The following is a 17845-nucleotide window of genomic DNA, read 5'->3' as shown; positions in this document are numbered from 1 at the left end:
CTACACAACATCACTTCTGCTGCATTCTGTTGGTGAAAACAAGTCACATAACCAACTTAGAATCAAGGGGAATAACCTTTCAGTGGAAAGCGTGACAAAGAATTCATGTTCATCTTCACCACAATGTGAGGAACCCCCTAGAAACTCCTGGAAATATTTGAAGAGCACTTTTTATGAGGTCAATGACTTACATTGGAAAGAGGAAGCAAAAGTCTGTGGAACTGGATTATTAGTGTTACTGTAAACCTACCTGTACCTAGTAAAGCCTGGGAAAATTCAAATAAAGCAGGGCTACTTCTAACACACCTTTCCAGTCAGTTGCTTTACCCAAACTATACAAATAAAGTATGCATAACACCCCAAGTGCCCACTACATATGTCTCGGTACCCATCCTCAGCACCATACTCTCAGCCCAGAATCTGTCAGCAAAGCACCTGACACTTTTTTTCCTTGCTGACTTTACGGCTACCTATGGTCTTTACCTCATTCTCTTCACGCACTACCTTAAGAGAGTGCATTAACTCCATTCTTCCTGACCAAGTGGAAAAACCACCTTGAGTACTGAATGTGTTCTATTCCTTTGGTCTTTTACTTCTTGGATTTTGAGCCCTTTCCAGTTACTCTACCTTGTGTCACCCAGGAAAAGCATGCTCATTTTACCTTCCTCCTTCTTGCCTTTCATTCCTTCTTTATCGGTCAGAGTCTTTGTTACATGCAACAGAAAAAAGCTCTTGTTGACTTAAATATTAAAAAAAAAAAAAAATTAAAGCATATGTTGCAGCTCTTAACAACTAGAAAGATATATTGAATCTCTAGAAAGGTTGGGGGAAAAGCAGGTATGGAAAAGACAGGAATAAAAGATGTAAAGCAGCAGCCAGAACCATAGCCAAAATTATGCCACAAAGTCAATCCCCTAAAATCTTAATGCCAACCTTGGACACTTGATGTCATTCATGGAGCGCTGCCACAGATGCTCCTGGAAACTTGATTTTCTTGCTACTGCTGCTGCAGTTCATCACTACCAAATGGAATCTCCACTCCTTTCACTTGCTTGAGTCATTAATTACCCATGCAGATTTCTTTTGGAGTGTGATGGGAATGTTCTGGAATTAGTTAGTGTCAATGGTTATACAACTCTGTGACTGTATGAGAGACGACTGAAGTGTATACTTTAAAGGGGTGAATTTTTTTAAAATAAATAATTACCCATACAATCCCATGGTGACTGCAAACAAGCCTACATCACATGTTCCCATTCTAGCTGGAAGAATGGCTAGACCACTAAGTATCCAATTCTCAGATTCTGTAAAGGGAGGAAGTGACACTCTGTTGTCTACCAACACTCAAGAGATTCCCAAATATAAGAAGGAGAATTAAGATGATTTCCAGGGGAAAAAACCAAATAATTAGTACAATTCATCCCTTAGACTGTACAATATCCACATGAGACCTTCTTCAAATTTTTCAGGTTTAAAAAATGCTGCCACATAATTAATACCATAACTATCGCCTAAATGCTGAAAACACCTATAGCCTTTATTTAAGGAGGGATGATCCAAATTTTAATCAACATCCATTAAATCCTGGATCTCTTGCAACTATAGGTCTGCCATGATCCTATTTCAATATTCTGTGACATGTGTACTAAACTGTAAATTGAACAACCACCAAACTACCTGATATAAAAGTGACAGAAAGAAAAAGGAAATAAAAGGAAACACACATGTATATACACATACATAACACACATACATACACACACTCCTATATGGCAAAGAAGAAAATGTAGGAGAAAACTACAATCTTATTTCTATAGCTATTCATAAAGGTGTTTTTATTTTTATGACTCCCTTCTTATAATTTTTTCCCATCAGCTAGCCAGTTAGTTTTCCCAGTAGACTAATCAAATTCTAATTTATAAAAGGCTCTGTTGGAATAGCATTAAATTAGACCACTTGCCAAGGAAGTACTAGAGAGCAGCCAAAATATTAGATGAGTTCTATTCAGAGACTTCCCATCCTTTAATGTATATCACATATGTTATTACCCTTGATGGTGAAGATCAATCATAAGAGCCAGCTTCATAGCCCTCCTTTTTGAATGATAATTCAGTGGCTTGAGGAGTCCAAAATGGCTAGGCAGAAGTTTTATCTTCTAATTCAACATAGAACTTGCTGTGTCCCTGGTAGAAACATTTCTCCCTTGAGTACAAACACCTCTGCACTAGTAGAGTATAGTGTTTTAGGGACAGGAAATATTTCTAGCCATAATCAGATGTCACTGAGAACATGCAGCTCCCAATTCCATCCACTAGTTCCTCTATTCATGAGTGACACGACACCCTGTATTAGCTGCTGGTTAAGAGTATCAATGCATCCTAGAGGACAATATCCTAAATATGCAACTGTGACCTCTTAGCAGACATGATAATCATTTAACCATTCCCCCATCCTTAAAGGTCAACAGCTAGTAGATCGTGGGGTATATGGTAAAATCCATGAATCTGATGGGCAACTGCCCAGTAAATTGAGTTCCTTGGTCAGGAGCAAGATTGTGTGCAAACTTCATGATGTTGTAAAAGGAAATCAGTAAGTTCATGGTCTGGCAAATGCATGAAAAGCAGGGCAAGCAAATTTCAGTGCAGAGTAACTAACTATTTTACACAGTAGAAGTGTCTAAAATAATCAACCTATGATTATATTTCTACTTTAGGGTCATATTTTCCACAAGCTTATCAACAGTTTTCTCCACTAGGGGCCTTCTGATGAGCTTTTGTGTGGAATAAAAAGAGTCTTACATCCAAATACATATTCATTATACATTTCACTTCTTTTTTAATTCTTCTTTTAATTTCCTTAACTTCACCACCAAACTATTAGCCATGGCCCAGGAAACAATATAGCTACTCAGATCAGGCCATCTCTCTGTCCAGGCGATACGGACATGGAGTGTTTTGCTCCAGGTTCTGTCCAGTGGGAAGATTTTCTTTTCCATTTTCCTTCAAAGCAAACTGTGAAGTCAGCTATTATACTGCAACAGTACACTTCCATAATGCTAGGCCCACTTTTCCTAGCAACTCTTCATGAGGCTAAAAGATGGAAATTGAGGGAAGGATGGCATTGCAGCAAAACAGACACATCCAAGTTACTTGCACAATTTGTTTTTCATGTCCTGCTGTGGCCTAGTACTGTTAACACAAAGTTTATAAGTCCCTTTTTTTTCTGAGATTTGCCTTTACCCTCTGTTACTTATATGTCTTTTCAAGACTAAAGCAGAATGTATCTTATATTTTCTGCTTTTGGGGTAGAGGAAGAAAGGTTAGCCAGACCAATAGCTGCATACCAGTAGCTAGGTGCTCTATTTATTTGCTCCCATTAAGAGGCCACATCTGGAAACTGCAGCTGCTATAGGAGTAACAATCTGATTAAGCTTCCAGCAATTCACTACCATTCTCAAAGTTCATATCCAACCCCTGTAAGCAATAGGCAAGCTGGCAGATTAAAAGGAAATGTGAAGAACTCATTACCCCTGTTTCTTTCAAGACCAAAAATGGCACTGATATTTGTATTTCCCTTAGATGTACTATAGATGTACTATTTATTAGGGAGGCAGAGCTCCAGAAATTTCCACTTAGTCCTCTTTAGCATAACAGCTCTTGTTCTCTAGGGCAGGAAATAGAAGAGTGGATTCTGCCTATTGCTAAGCATATCCTGAGTGCAGAAAAATAGGGTGGTGTCAAGGTCTCACAGGGCCTGGCATATGGCAGATGAACCAAGATTCCATTTGTGTTCTGACTCTCAGGGTGTTCTGGGTCCCCAGAAATTAGAATTAACACAGATCTAGTAACAGCAACAACAACAAAAAACTTTTGAAGTCTTTGTATAGCCCTTTTCCCTGTGCCAACCAAGGACCTTTGAGCTACCTGGTAAATGACCAAGGACCCCTGAAAAAGGCTAGGAGTCAGAGACTCTGTTTGTACTATCATGTTATCGAAGGTTGTACCCTCAAAGGTGCTATTTTTTATTCAAGGTCTCTGGGTGTGTGAACTAACTTAGGTCTGGAAATTGAACATAGATCTATGACTGTCAAAAGATGAATCAAGTTAGATTTCTGTTCACCAGACCTGGAAATTTTCCAGTTATACAAATCAAATACGAAATTTGTAGGTTTCTCATCCATTTTGGTCCAAGGATCCCATGATTAGTTTGGCAATACCAAAGATCCCAGCTGGACTAATCATTATTGTCATCAGGCAGGGCTTGCAGACTATGACAATAACTGTGCCCTCCTTTGATCCTAGAAGTTAGATATGGCTAGTTGGAAGCTGCTACCTTGGATCCTGTTACCTCCACTGGAGTCAGAGAATCCACTTCAGTGGCAATGTTTCCATTATTTCTGGCTTAGAGAGAACAGTTATGAAAGTGATTTTCAAGAACACTTGTAGTCACCCAAAGCCTTAGTGAAAGAAATATATTCTGGGCCTTCTTAGGGGACATAATCTGGGGATAGATGGACAGGTTACCATCCTTCAATATTCCCATCTTCATAAGTCAGTAAATAGCTTTTTCTATATTAATTCTCGCATTAGAATCACCTGAATATTTTTTAGGTATCAATACCTGGATCCTACCCCTGGACATTCAATGCGATTGACCTGGGTTGGCTTGAGCATTGGTATTTTCCAAACATTCCAGGGGATTCTAATGTAGAGCCAGAATCGAGAACCGCTGCCACTATATCCCTATGGGTCTATGGCCTGCAAATCCTCTTGACAGTAAGTTCCATAACGATCAGGATTCTTAATTCAAGCAATAGAATCCAACTCTGATTTAAGCAAGGATAGATAGCGAAATGATATTCAAGTAAGTCACAGAATTGCGGGGAACACTGGAGAACATGGCTTGGAAAACGCACAAATAATAAGGCAGGCATCAGTCAGGATTAAGGTAAAATCCTGCAACAAAACCAGTCTGGTGTGTACATCGCAGCTTGCTCTATGACAGCTGGCCACGACCGCTGGAGGCTGCTGCTGTCCTACCCTCTGCTGCCCTGATTCTTTATATCACTGGATCATGATTCCTCACACGGAACAACTAGTTAAGCCTATGACATGGCTATACCCCTTGTTGCCCAGAAGGCTGGGAGAGGGAATATCTGCCCTTTTCAACTTCTTATTGGAAGGTGCTCTCTGAATTTCACCAAAATTCAAGGTAAATAACTCCAAAAATATCAAAACAAGGTTCAGCTGCTAGGCAGCCAAAAAATGATAGACACTTTCCATATCCTGTTATAAACATCATACTGAAACATACCAATTATACAGCACCATTAGGGAAGGAGAAACCCTGTGAGTTGGAAATCTTGAAACTTATACTTTACATGCGATGCACGTGTTAACTCGCAAAGTTAAAAATCTTTCTAAAATAGATTATACATTCTCTCATACTTACAGGTGACACGAAACAAAATTTAAACTTGTGTTCCTGAAATCATTAGGAACAGCAATTGGTAACTTGGGGTATAAAACAATAGTTACTGAGGTCCTGATAGCCTTCTATTATACCGTTAAAAAGTCCCAGAATGCTAGAGCTGTAGTGCCCTGTTTTTTTATCCTTTTTCTTCCCCTTGGCTTCCAGGTTCTTCAATTGTGTTTTTTTATTTTTAGTAGTCCAACTTTCTTTTAATTTTTTCTTTCTAATCTGCTGTAGGCTGGAAAAACAAGTAACTCTGAGAATTGGAGAGTTTAAATTGGTAAGTTAGAGACTACATGATCTGAGCCTCGTGTACTTCTGTGATTACAGTACATAAATTCACTTCTACTATTTGGAATGCTCAGGAGGCAGTTATGTTTACTTCAGTGGTTTCCAGGTATCCTAGTGACATTGGGAAATATAATCTCCAGATGCATGAAGAAGAAAAGAGAAGGAACTTTTCTTTGGTAAGATTCTACGAGAGCCACTTTAAAGACATAATCTCATTGAGGGTAAGTTTTACGGAAGGGGAAAGCTGAAGCTGGAAGGCACCATGATAGATTAAGAGGTAGAGTCTATTCCCCTTCCTCTTGAATTTTGATTGGACTTTGTGTCTCCCTTGATGAAAAGAAAGTGACAGAAGTTCTGGAACTTCTAAGGCTAAGTCACAAGAAGGCTTGCAGTTCCTGCCTGGGTCCGTTGGGAGGTTCACTCTGGGAAAAGCTAGCTTCCATGCAAGGAGTGCAGTTCCCCTGAGACTGACATGGTGAAGATGTCAGACACTGGCGTGCTTTTCCACAGCCCTAGCTGAGCCCAGTCTTCCAGCCATCTCCAATATGGTGCCAGATATTCACAAGAAGCCATTGTGGCCTCCCCACAGCAGCCCACCCACCACCCAAATACCACTGAGAGACAGCCAGTGCCACCTGGCGCTAAGGAATCACCAGCTGTGCCCACTCAAATTCCTGACCCACAAAATCATGAGATATGACAGAATTGTTGTTTTAAGCCACTTGGTTTCTCGACAGTATTTTACACAGCAATAGATAACCAGAAAAGACATTAAATAAATTGATTGGTTCCTTTAGCTAACATGTATTCAAATCAGGAGTCAAACTCATATTGCCTTAACACCCCCTAATTTCATAGTGCCTCCAGTGAGAGACTAGGATGTTTATACTGTGAAACTATTTTTTAAGTAGACAAAATGTCAAAGTCTTTTTGTTCTTTTAATATCTGATTTTTGTATAAAAGCTTATAGCTTAAAAAATGTCACACTTTCTCATATCTTTCATTCTTAAAACCATACATTGAAATAAATCTTATTGTTTCTATTTTATAAAAGAAAAGGCTACAAACAATGAAACTGTGTCTCCAATCTGGGTTCTCTGACTCCAAAAGGGACACTCTTACCATTAAAGTAAAATACTTTTTCATCTATTCCATACTTAGTCCTTTACAATGAAATTTTTAAAGACAAAATAATCTATCTTCAGCTTGGATTCCAGTGGAGGGCTTAGTGTTATTGCTACCTTCATGCCAAAATAAAACTTCAGGATGAGAAAGCAGAAATGTATGCCAAGGAAATTAATATTGTTACCTTCAATTCTAATTCTGGCTTTAAGTTTTATAGTATCCCATTTACTATAGTTGTCCCTTCCTGCACTAAATAGTTCTATCTTGCTACTCAGACAAGAAATCCAGAAAGTGTTTCTATCAGCAAAATGTTCATTAGCCCCCTTAACTGCTAAAGTGATGTAGCTCATGGCAGTGGGCATTGATATTAAGTTCCATCCTTTCCAATTAAAATATTATATTCCTCTTCCCGATCATTCTTTAGACCTTAGCTGATCTCTCATGTTCATTTTTATGACCAATCCTACTTGCCTAAAAACTATGAAATCAATAAACGAGTTAGACAATTTTAAAGAGCAACAGGTATTTCTTTAGAGCTTCAAAATATATACCTTGCACTTTTTTTAGTGAGTTTTTCTAAACATCCATTTTTAAAGATATCATTAGTCAATTTAAAACCTTCTCAAAATTGAGCAAAAGAATACATTCTATATAAACTAGAATAAAAATAAGCTTCCATTTACACTTTTATTCATATAGATGATGGAATAGTAGATGTTGCCTACTTCCCCCTCAAGTCCCACCTCATAACATTGATGTAGCTAACATATACTCAGTTTCCTCGTACAGTTAAAATCCAGCCAAAACTTACATTCAGTGTGCAGTGCACTATACAGGAACTTACTGTGAAGAGCAGTTCTAGAAAATATTCAGGTAAAGGAACATCAGGCAGAATCCTGAAATGAAAAAAAAAAAAGTGTTGGGCATTACTTTAGGTGATTGACAAGGATAAAAATCAAGCAGCTGTAAAGAATAATCTCCCTAGAATGGGAAGGTCTGTTTGATTGAAGGAAAGTTTTACCCTAAGAGTATAGACTAGGGGATGAGAGCAGACATAAAATGCAAGTTACAAAGCAGCTATCCATCTCCTGTGATACTGAGCTTACACTCAAATATCTCTTTATCCTGGCAAGATTTGCTGAATTGTATAATATTCATCAGTATTAATTCTTGGACCTGAGTAATCAACACTCATCTTTAACTGGAAATTTTCTCTTTAAATTTTCCTTCTTTTTTATCCTTATTAAGTTTTGGACAACTTTATCTGCTTCAATTAGATATATACTTTTCAAAACCGATTTGGACCATGACCAAGCAAATATAGATTTCATTACGGAAACCAAAGGCGGATTTTTCTCATTTTTCAAAGACTGCTACACAGTAATTTCATTAATGCTCCTAACCTTGGATGGGAAACTTTCTTATATCCTCACAAACATAGACATCAGCAAAAAATTTGTGGTAAATGGAAACAGACAATGGTGTTGAAAAATATAGCTATTGGCTTCATTTTTTATCTTCCTGTTTTTCAGTATTGACATATTTTCTATTGTTAGGATGACGTATTTCAAATGCAGGTCAGGCATCCTTTTTAACCACAAAAATATTCAAATATATACCTTCCAGCTTCTTGGGTATTAACAGGAACATTAACATTTAGTACTGAAAAAAATCCTAAAACTGACTATAGGATAGGAATAAGAAAATAGAAAAAAAAAAATAGAGGCAGGGTGAAAATTAAGACACCATGGGGATTCTCATTAAGAAAAACAAAACAATTTTAAAACTAGAATAAAGATTGTATTGTTTTAAACCTACACAAAAAATGCATAGCCATCTCTAATCCAATATCCTCAATTTACTACTGAGTAAACAGAGGTCTTAAAACACTCATTAACTTGCCGGAAGTTACAAAATTGGAGTAAAAATCTTAAGACCACTACTTTTTTTTTTTTTAAGGCATATGAACTGTTTTATTCCATTTTATTTGTCATGGTATTATACATGAGTATTATTAGTCCCACTATATAGGTGAGTCTTAGAGGGGAGAGAGTACATGCCCATGGCAGCAGTTGTAAAGATGGCAACTCCTCATTCTTTTTTTTTGTTTGTTTGTTTTTTAACATCTTTATTGGAGTATAATTTCTTTACGATGTTAAGTTTCTGCTGTATAACAAAGTGAATCAGCTATATGTATACATATATCCCCATAACCCCTCCCTCTTGCATATCCCTCCCACCCTCCCTATCCCACCCTTCTAGGTGGTCACAAAGCACTGAGCTGATCTCCCTGTGCTATGTGGCTGCTTCCCACTAGCTATCTATTTTACACTTGTTAGTGTATACATGTCCATGCCACTCTCTCACTTTGTCCCAGGTTACCCTTCCTGCCCCCGCCCCGTATCCTCAAGTCCATTCTCTAGTAGGTCTGCATCTTTATTCCCGACTTGCCCCTAGGTTCTTCAGACCATTTTCTCTTTTTTTTTTTAGATTCCATATATATGTTAGCACACGGTATTTGTTTTTCTCTTTCTGACTTACTTCACTCTGTATGACAGTCTCTAGGTCCATCCACGTCTCTGCAAATGGCACAATTTCATTTCTTTTTATGGCTAAGTAATATTCCATTGTATATATGTACCACATCTTTTTTATCCATTCCTCTGTTGATGGACATTTAGGTTGCTTCCATGTCCTAGCTATTGTAAATAGTGCTGCAATGAACACAGGGGTGCATGTAGCTTTTTGAATTACAGTTTTCTCCAGGTATATGCCCAGGAGTGGGATTGCTGGGTCATATGGTAGCTCAATATCAAAACAAAAACAAACAAACAAACAACCCAATCAAAAAATGGGCAGAAGACTTAAATAGACATTTCACCAAAGAAGACATACAGATTGCCAACAAACACATGAAAAGATGCTCAACATCACTAATTATTAGAGAAATGCAAATCAAAACTACAAAGACATATCACCTCACACCAGTCAGAATGGTCATCATCAAAAAATCTAGGGGGCTTCCGGGAAAATGGAGGAAGAGGAAGACGTGGAGATGACCTTCCTCCCCACAGATACACCAGAAATACATCTACACGTGGAACAACTCCTACAGAACACCTACTGAACACTGGCAGAAGACCTCAGACCTCCTAAAAGGCAAGAAACCTCCCATGTACCGGGGTAGGGCAAAAGAAAAAAGAATAAACAGAGACAAAAGAATAGGGACGGGACCTGCACCGGTGGGAGGGAGCTGTGAAGGAGGAAAGGTTTCCACACACTAGGAAGCCCCTTTGCAGGTGGAGACTGCGGGTGGCGGAGGGGGAAATCTTCGGAGCCCCGGAGCAGAGCACAGCAACAGGTGTATGGAGGGCAAAGCAGAGAGACTCCCGCACAGAGGATCAGGGTCGACCGGCACTCACCAGCCTGAGGGGCTTGTCTGCTCACCCGCCAGGTGGGCGGGGCTGAGAGTTGAGGCTCGGGCTTCGGTCGAAGCGCGGGGAGAGAACTGGGGTTGGCGGCCTGAACACAGCCTGCAGGGGGTTAGTGCACCACGACTAGCCGGGAGGGAGTCTGGGGAAAAGTCTGGACCTGCCGAAGAGCCAGACTTTTTCTTACCTCTTTGTTTCCTGGTGCGTGAGGAGAGGGGATTAAGAGCGCTGCTTAAAGGAGCTCCAGAGACGGGCGTGAGCCGAGGCTAAAATCACGGGCCCCAGAGACCGGCATGAGACGCTAAGGCTGCTGCTGCCGCCACCAAGAAGCCTGTGTGCGAGCACAGGTCACTAACCCCCTGCCAGGGAGCCTGTGCAGCCCGCCATTGCCAAGGTCCGGGGATCCAGGGACAACTTCCCCGAGAGAACGCACAGCGCGCCTCAGGCGGGTGCAACGTCATGCTGGCCTCTGCCGCCGCAGGCTCGCCCCGCACTCCGTGCCCCTCCCTCCCGCCGGCCTGAGTGAGCCAGAGCCCCCGAATCAGCGGCTCCTTTAACCCCGTCCTGCCTGAGCGAAGAACAGACATCCTCCAGCGACCTACACGCAGAGGCGGGAGCAAATACAAATCTGAGCCCCTGGCAGCTGTGAGAACAAAGAAGAGGAAGGGAAATCTCTCCCAGCAGCTTCAGAAGCAGCAGATTAAAGCTCCACAGTCAACTTGATGTACCCTGCATCTGTGGAATACATGAACAGACAATGAATCATCCCAAATTAAGGAGGTGAACTTTGAGAGAAAGATTTATGATTTTTTTCCCCTTTTCCTCTTTTTGTGAGTGTGTATGTGTATGCTTCTGTGTGAGATTTTGTCTGTATAGCTTTGCTTCCACCATTTGTCCTAGGGTTCTATCCGTCCGTTTTTTTTTGTTTGTTTGTTTTTTCTCTTAATTTTTTTTTATTTTAATAACTGTATTATATTTTATCTTACTTTATTTTATTTTACTTTATCTCCTTTCTTTTTTCCTTCCTTCCCTCCTTCCTTCCTTCCTCCCTCCCTCCCTCCTTTCTTTCTTTCTTTCTCTCTCTCTTTCTTTCTACTTCTACTAATTCTTCCTTTCTACTTTTTCTCCCTTTTATTCTGAGCCGTGTGGATGAAAGGCTCTTGGTGCTGCAGCCAGGAGTCAGTGCTGTGCCTCTGAAGTGGGAGAGCCAACTTCACGACACTGATCCACAAGAGACCTCCCAGCTCCACGTGATATCAAACAGCGAAAATATCCCAGAGATCTCCATCTCAACACCAGCACCCAGCTTCACTCAACGACCAGCAAGCTACAGTGTGGACATTCTATGCCAAACAACTAGCAAGACAGGAACACAACCCCACCCATTGGCAGAGAGGCTGCCTAAAATCATAAGTCCACAGACATCCCAAAACACACCACCAGACATGGACCTGCCCACCAGAAAGACAAGATCCAGCCTCATCCACCAGAACACAGGCACTAGTCCCCTCCACCAGGAAGCCTACACAACCCACTGAACCAACCTTAGCCACTGGGGACAGACACCAAAAACAACGGGAACTGCGAACCTGCAGCCTGCAAAAAGGAGACCCAAAACACAGTAAGATAAGCAAAATGAGAAGACAAAAAAACACACAACAGATGAAGGAGCAAGATAAAAACCCACCAGATGTGACAAATGAAGAGGAAATAGGCAGTCTACCTGAAAAAGAATTCAGAATAATGATAGCAAAGATGATCCAAAATCTTGGAAATAGAATAGACAAAATGCAAGAAACATTTAACAAGGACATAGAAGAACTAAAGATGAAAGAAGCAATGATGAAGAACACAATAAATGAAATTAAAAATACTCTAGATGGGATCAATAGCAGAAAAACTGAGGCAGAAGAACGGATAAGTGACCTGGGAGATAAAATAGTGGAAATAACTACTGCAGAGCAGAATAAAGAAAAAAGAATGAAAAGAACTGAGGACAGTCTCAGAGAACTCTGGGACAACATTAAACACAGCAACATTTGAATTATAGGGGTTCCAGAAGAAGAAGAGAAAAAGAAAGGGACTGAGAAAATATTTGAAGAGATTATAGTTGAAAACTTCCCTAATATGGGAAAGAAAATAGTTAATCAAGTCCAGGAAGCACAGAGAGTCCCATACAGGGTATATCCAAGGAGAAATACACCAAGACACATATTAATCAAACTGTCAAAAATTAAATACAAAGAAAACATATTAAAAGCAGCAAGGGAAAAACAACAAATAACACACAAGGGAATCCCCATAAGGTTAACAGCTGATCTTTCAGCAGAAACTCTGCAAGCCAGAAGGGACTGGCAGGACATATTTAAAGTGATGAAGGAGAAAAACCTGCAACCAAGATTACTCTACCCAGCAAGGATCTCATTCAGATTTGATGGAGAAATTAAAACCTTTACAGACAAGCAAAACCTGATTGATAGAGTTCAGCACCACAAAACCAGCTTTACAACAAATGCTAAAGGAACTTCTATAGGCAAGAAACACAAGAGAAGGAAAAGACCTACAATAATGAACCCAAAACAATTAAGAAAATGGGAATAGGAACATACATATCGATAATTACCTTAAATGTAAATGGACTAAATGCTCCCACCAAAAGACACAGATTGGCTGAATGGATACAAAAACAAGACCCATATATTTGCTGTCTACAAGAGGCCCACTTCAGACCTAGAGACACATACAGACTGAAAGTAAGGGGATGGAAAAAGATATTCCATGCAAATGGAAACCAAAAGAAAGCTGGAGTAGCAATTCTCATATCAGACAAAATAGACTTTAAAATAAAGACTGTTAGAAGAGACAAAGAAGGACACTACATAATGATGAAAGGATCGATCCAAGAAGAAGATATAACAATTGTAAATATTTATGCACCCAACATAGGAGCACCTCAATACATAAGGCAAGTACTAACAGCCATAAAAGGGGAAATCAACAGTAACACATTCATAGTAGGGGACTTTAACACCCCACTTTCACCAACGGACAGATCATCCAAAATGAAAATAAATAAGGAAACACAAGCTTTAAATGATACATTAAACAAGATGGACTTAATTGATATTTATAGGACATTCCATCCAAAAACAACAGAATACACATTTTTCTCAAGTGCTCATGGAACATTCTCCAGGATAGATCATATCTTGGGTCACAAATCAAGCCTTGGTAAATTTAAGAAAATTGAAATTGTATCAAGTATCTTTTCCAACTACAATGCTATGAGACTCGATATCAATTACAGGAAAAGATCTGTAAAAAATACAAACACATGGAGGCTAAACAATTCACTACTTAATAACGAAGTGATCACTGAAGAAATCAAAGAGAAAATAAAAAAATACCTAGAAACAAATGACAATGGAGACACAGCGACCCAATACCTATGGGATGCAGCAAAAGCAGTTCTAAGACCGAAGTTTATAGCAATACAATCCCACCTTAAGAAACAGGAAACATCTCAAATAAACAACCTAACCTTTCACCTAAAGCAATTAGAGAAAGAAGAACAAAAAAACCCCAAAGTTAGCAGAAGGAAAGAAATCATAAAAATCATATCAGAAATAAATGAAAAAGAAATGAAGGAAATGATAGCAAAGATCAATAAAACTAAAAGCTGGTTCTTTGAGAAGATAAACAAAATTGATAAACCATTAGCCAGACTCATCAAGAAAAAAGGGAGAGGGAGAAGACTCAAATCAATACAATTTGAAATGAAAAAGGAGAAGTAACAACTGACACTGCAGAAATACAAAAGATCATGAGAGATTACTACAAGAAATTCTATGCCAATAAAATGGACAACCTGGAAGAAATGGACAAATTCTTAGAAAGGCACAATCTGCCAAGACTGAATCAGGAAGAAACAGAAAATATGAACCGACCAATAACAAGCACTGAAATTGAAACTGTGATTAAAAATCCATCAACAAACAAAAGCCCAGGACCAGATGGCTTCACAGGCGAATTCTGTCAGACATTTAGAGAAGAGCTAACACCTATCCTTCTCAAACTCTTGTAAAATATAGCAGAGGAAGGAACACTCCCAAATTCATTCTACAAGGCCACCATCACCCTGATACCAAAACCAGACAAGGATGTCACAAAGAAAGAAAACTAGAGGCCAATATCACTGATGAACATAAATGCAAAAATCCTCAACAAAATGCTAGCAAACAGAATCCAACAGCACATTAAAAGGATCATACACCATGATCAAGTGGGGTTTATCCCAGGAATGCAAGGATTCTTCAATATACACAAATCAATCAACGTGATACACCATATTAACAAATTGAAGGAGAAAAAACATATGATCATCTCAATAGATGCAGAGAAAACTTTCGACAAGTTCAACACCCATTTATGATAAAAACCTTGCAGAAAGTAGGCATAGAGGGAACTCACCTCAACATAATAAAGGCCATATATGACAAACCCACAGCCAACATTGCCCTCAGTGGTGAAAAACTGAAAGCATTTCCACTAAGATCAGGAACAAGACAAGGTTGCCCACTCTTACCACTCTTATTCAACATAGTTTTGGAAGTTTTAGCTACAGCAATCAGAGAAGAAAAGGAAATAAACTGATTTCAAATTGGAAAAGAAGAAGTAAAGCTGTCACTGTTTGCAGATGACATGACACTATACATAGAGAATCCTAAAGATGCTACCAGAAAACTACTAGAGCTAATCAATGAATTTGGTAAAGTAGCAGGATACAAAATGAATGCACAGAAATCTCTGGCATTCCTATACACTAATGATGAAAAATCTGAAGTGAAATCAAGAAAACACTCCCATTTACCATTGCAACAAAAAGAATAAAATATCTAGGAATAAACCTACCTAAGGAGACAAAAGACCTGTATGCAGAAAATTATAAGACACTGATGAAAGAAATTAAAGATGATACAAATAGATGGAGAGATATACCATGTTCTTGGATTGGAAGAATCAACATTGTGAAAATGAGTATAGTATCCAAAGCAATCTACAGATTCAATGCAATCCCTATCAAACTACCACTGGCATTTTTCACAGAACTAGATCAAAAACTTTCACAATTTGTATGGAAACACAAAAGACCCCAAATAGCCAAAGCAATCTTGAGAACGGAAAACGGAGCTGGAGGAATCAGGCTCCCTGACCTCAGACTATACTACAAAGCTACAGTAATCAAGACAGTATGGTACTGGCACAAAAACAGAAAGATAGATCAATGGAACAGGATAGAAAGCCCAGAGATAAACCCATACACATATGGTCACCTTACCTTTGATAAAGGAGGCAGGAATGTACAGTGGAGAAAGGACAGCCTCTTCAATAAGTGGTGCTGAGAAAACTGGACAGGTACATGTAAAAGTATGAGATTAGATCACTCCTTAATACCATACACAAAAATAGCCTCAAAATGGATTAAAGACCTAAATGTAAGGGCAGAAACTATCAAACTCTTAGAGGAAAACATAGGCAGAACACTCTATGACATAAATCACAGCAAGATCCTTTCTGACCCACCTCCTAGAGAAATGGAAATAAAAACAAAAATAAAGAAATGGACCTAATGAAACTTCAAAGCTTTTGCACAGCAAAAGAAACCCATAAACAAGACCAAAAGACAACCCTCAGAATGGGAGAAAATATTTGCAAATGAAGCAACTGACAAAGGATTAATCTCCAAAATTTATAAGCAGCTCATGCAGCTCAATAACAAAAAAACAAACAACCCAATCCAAAAATGGGCAGAAGACCTAAATAGACATTTCTCCAAAGAAGATATACAGACTGCCAACAAACACATGAAAGAATGCTCAACATCACTAATCATTAGAGAAATAAAAATCAAAACTACTATGAGATGTCATCTCACACCTGTCAGAATGGCCATCGTCAAAAAATCTAGAAACAATAAATGCTGGAGAGGGTGTGGAGAAAAGTGAACCCTCTTGCACTGTTGGTGGGAATGTAAATTGATACAGCCACTGTGGAGAACAGTATGGAGGTTCCTTAAAAAACTACAAGTAGAACTACCATATGACCCAGTAATCCCACTACTGGGCATATACCCTGAGAAAATCATAATTCAAAAAGAGTCATGTACCAAAATGTTCATTGCAGCTCTATTTACAATAGCCCAGTGATGGAAACAACCTAAGTGTCCATTATTGGCTGAATGGATAAAGAAGATGTGGCACATATATACAATGGAATATTACTCAGCCATAAAAAGAAACGAAATTGAGCTATTTGTAATGTGGTGGATAGACCTAGAGTCTGTCATACAGAGTGAAGTAAGTCAGAAAGAGAAAGACAAATACCGTATGCTAACACATATATATGGAATTTAAGAAAAAAATAATGTCATGAAGAACCTAGGGGTAAGACAGGAATAAAGACACAGACCTATTAGAGAACAAACTTGAGGATATGGGGAGGGGGAAGGGTAAGCTGTGACAAAGTGAGAGAGAGGCATGGACATATATAACCTACCAAACGTAAGGTAGATAGCTAGTGGGAAGCAGCCGCATAGCACAGGGAGATCAGCTCGGTGCTTTGTGACCGCCTGGAGGGGTGGGATAGGGAGGGTGGGAGGGAGGGAAACGCAAGAGGGAAGAGATATGGGAACGTATGTATATGTATAACTGATTCACTTTGTTATAAAGCAGAAACTAACACACCATTGTAAAGCAATTATACTCCAATAAAGATGTAAAATAAATAAATAAATAAAGTAAATAAATAAATAAAAGCTACCCGGTGATTATCATGTTTAGCCAGGTTTGAGAAATGCTGAATTAGACACACTTATTGGCCAGGTAGAAAAAGTCCCATAATTGAAGTCACGTGATACCCAGACATGCTTGCCAGTTGTATTTGCCCATTGCAAGTAACTTGTGCAAGTCCTAATTTTCTTACTTACAAGACAGTAATGGTAATAACCTGTAGGTTGTTGTGCGTTTTCTGAAACAAAAAAAATCTACCCACAGAAAATGCTGCAGAGAGTGTAAAGAAAAGGGAACCCTCTTGCACTGTTGGTGGAAATGTAAATTGATACAGCCACTATGGAGAACAGTATGGTGGTTCCTTAAAACACTAAAAATAGAACTACCATATGACCCACCAATCCCACTCCTGGGCATATACCCTGTTTTTTGTTTGTTTGTTTGTTTGCGGTACGCGGGTCTCTCACTGTTGTGGCCTCTCCCGCTGCGGAGCACAGGCTCCGGACGCTCAGGCTCAGCGGCCATGGCCCACGGGTCCAGCCGCCCCGCAGCATGCGGGATTCTCCCGGACCGGGGCATGAATCCACGTCCCCTGCATCGGCAGGCAGACTCTCAACCACTGCGCCAACAGGGAAGCCCCCATATACCCTGTTTTGAAGTTCTTAACTACACCTTTTTTTTAAAGTTATCTTCTATTGCCTGAAATATCTTTATTTCCCCTTGGGATAATTCTTGAGT

General features: G+C 39.3%; 1 protein-coding gene across 10 annotated transcripts in view; it reads right to left on the bottom strand.

The window, feature by feature from the left end:
* The window catches only part of CHODL (chondrolectin), a 348559-nt gene that overhangs the window by 163205 nt on the left and 167509 nt on the right, over positions 1-17845 (bottom strand). For 6 of the 10 annotated variants that reach the window (XM_073804394.1, XM_073804396.1, XM_073804397.1 and 3 more), the window contains 2 exons: positions 7733-7784; positions 934-1104 (listed from right to left, as the gene is read on the bottom strand). In XM_073804394.1, coding sequence (XP_073660495.1) covers positions 934-952 — 19 coding nt within the window. In that variant the 5' untranslated portion in view covers positions 953-1104; positions 7733-7784. The remainder of the gene's footprint in view (positions 1-933; positions 1105-7732; positions 7785-17845) is intronic. The other 4 variants (XM_073804400.1, XM_073804401.1, XM_073804402.1 and 1 more) reach the window with 1 other exon arrangement.

This window comes from Tursiops truncatus, chromosome 4 (assembly GCF_011762595.2).
Source record: "Tursiops truncatus isolate mTurTru1 chromosome 4, mTurTru1.mat.Y, whole genome shotgun sequence".
NCBI classification, from domain to species: Eukaryota; Metazoa; Chordata; class Mammalia; order Artiodactyla; family Delphinidae; genus Tursiops; species Tursiops truncatus.
Note: the sequence above shows the minus strand (reverse complement) of the source record. Positions and strands in the feature narration are given on the sequence as shown.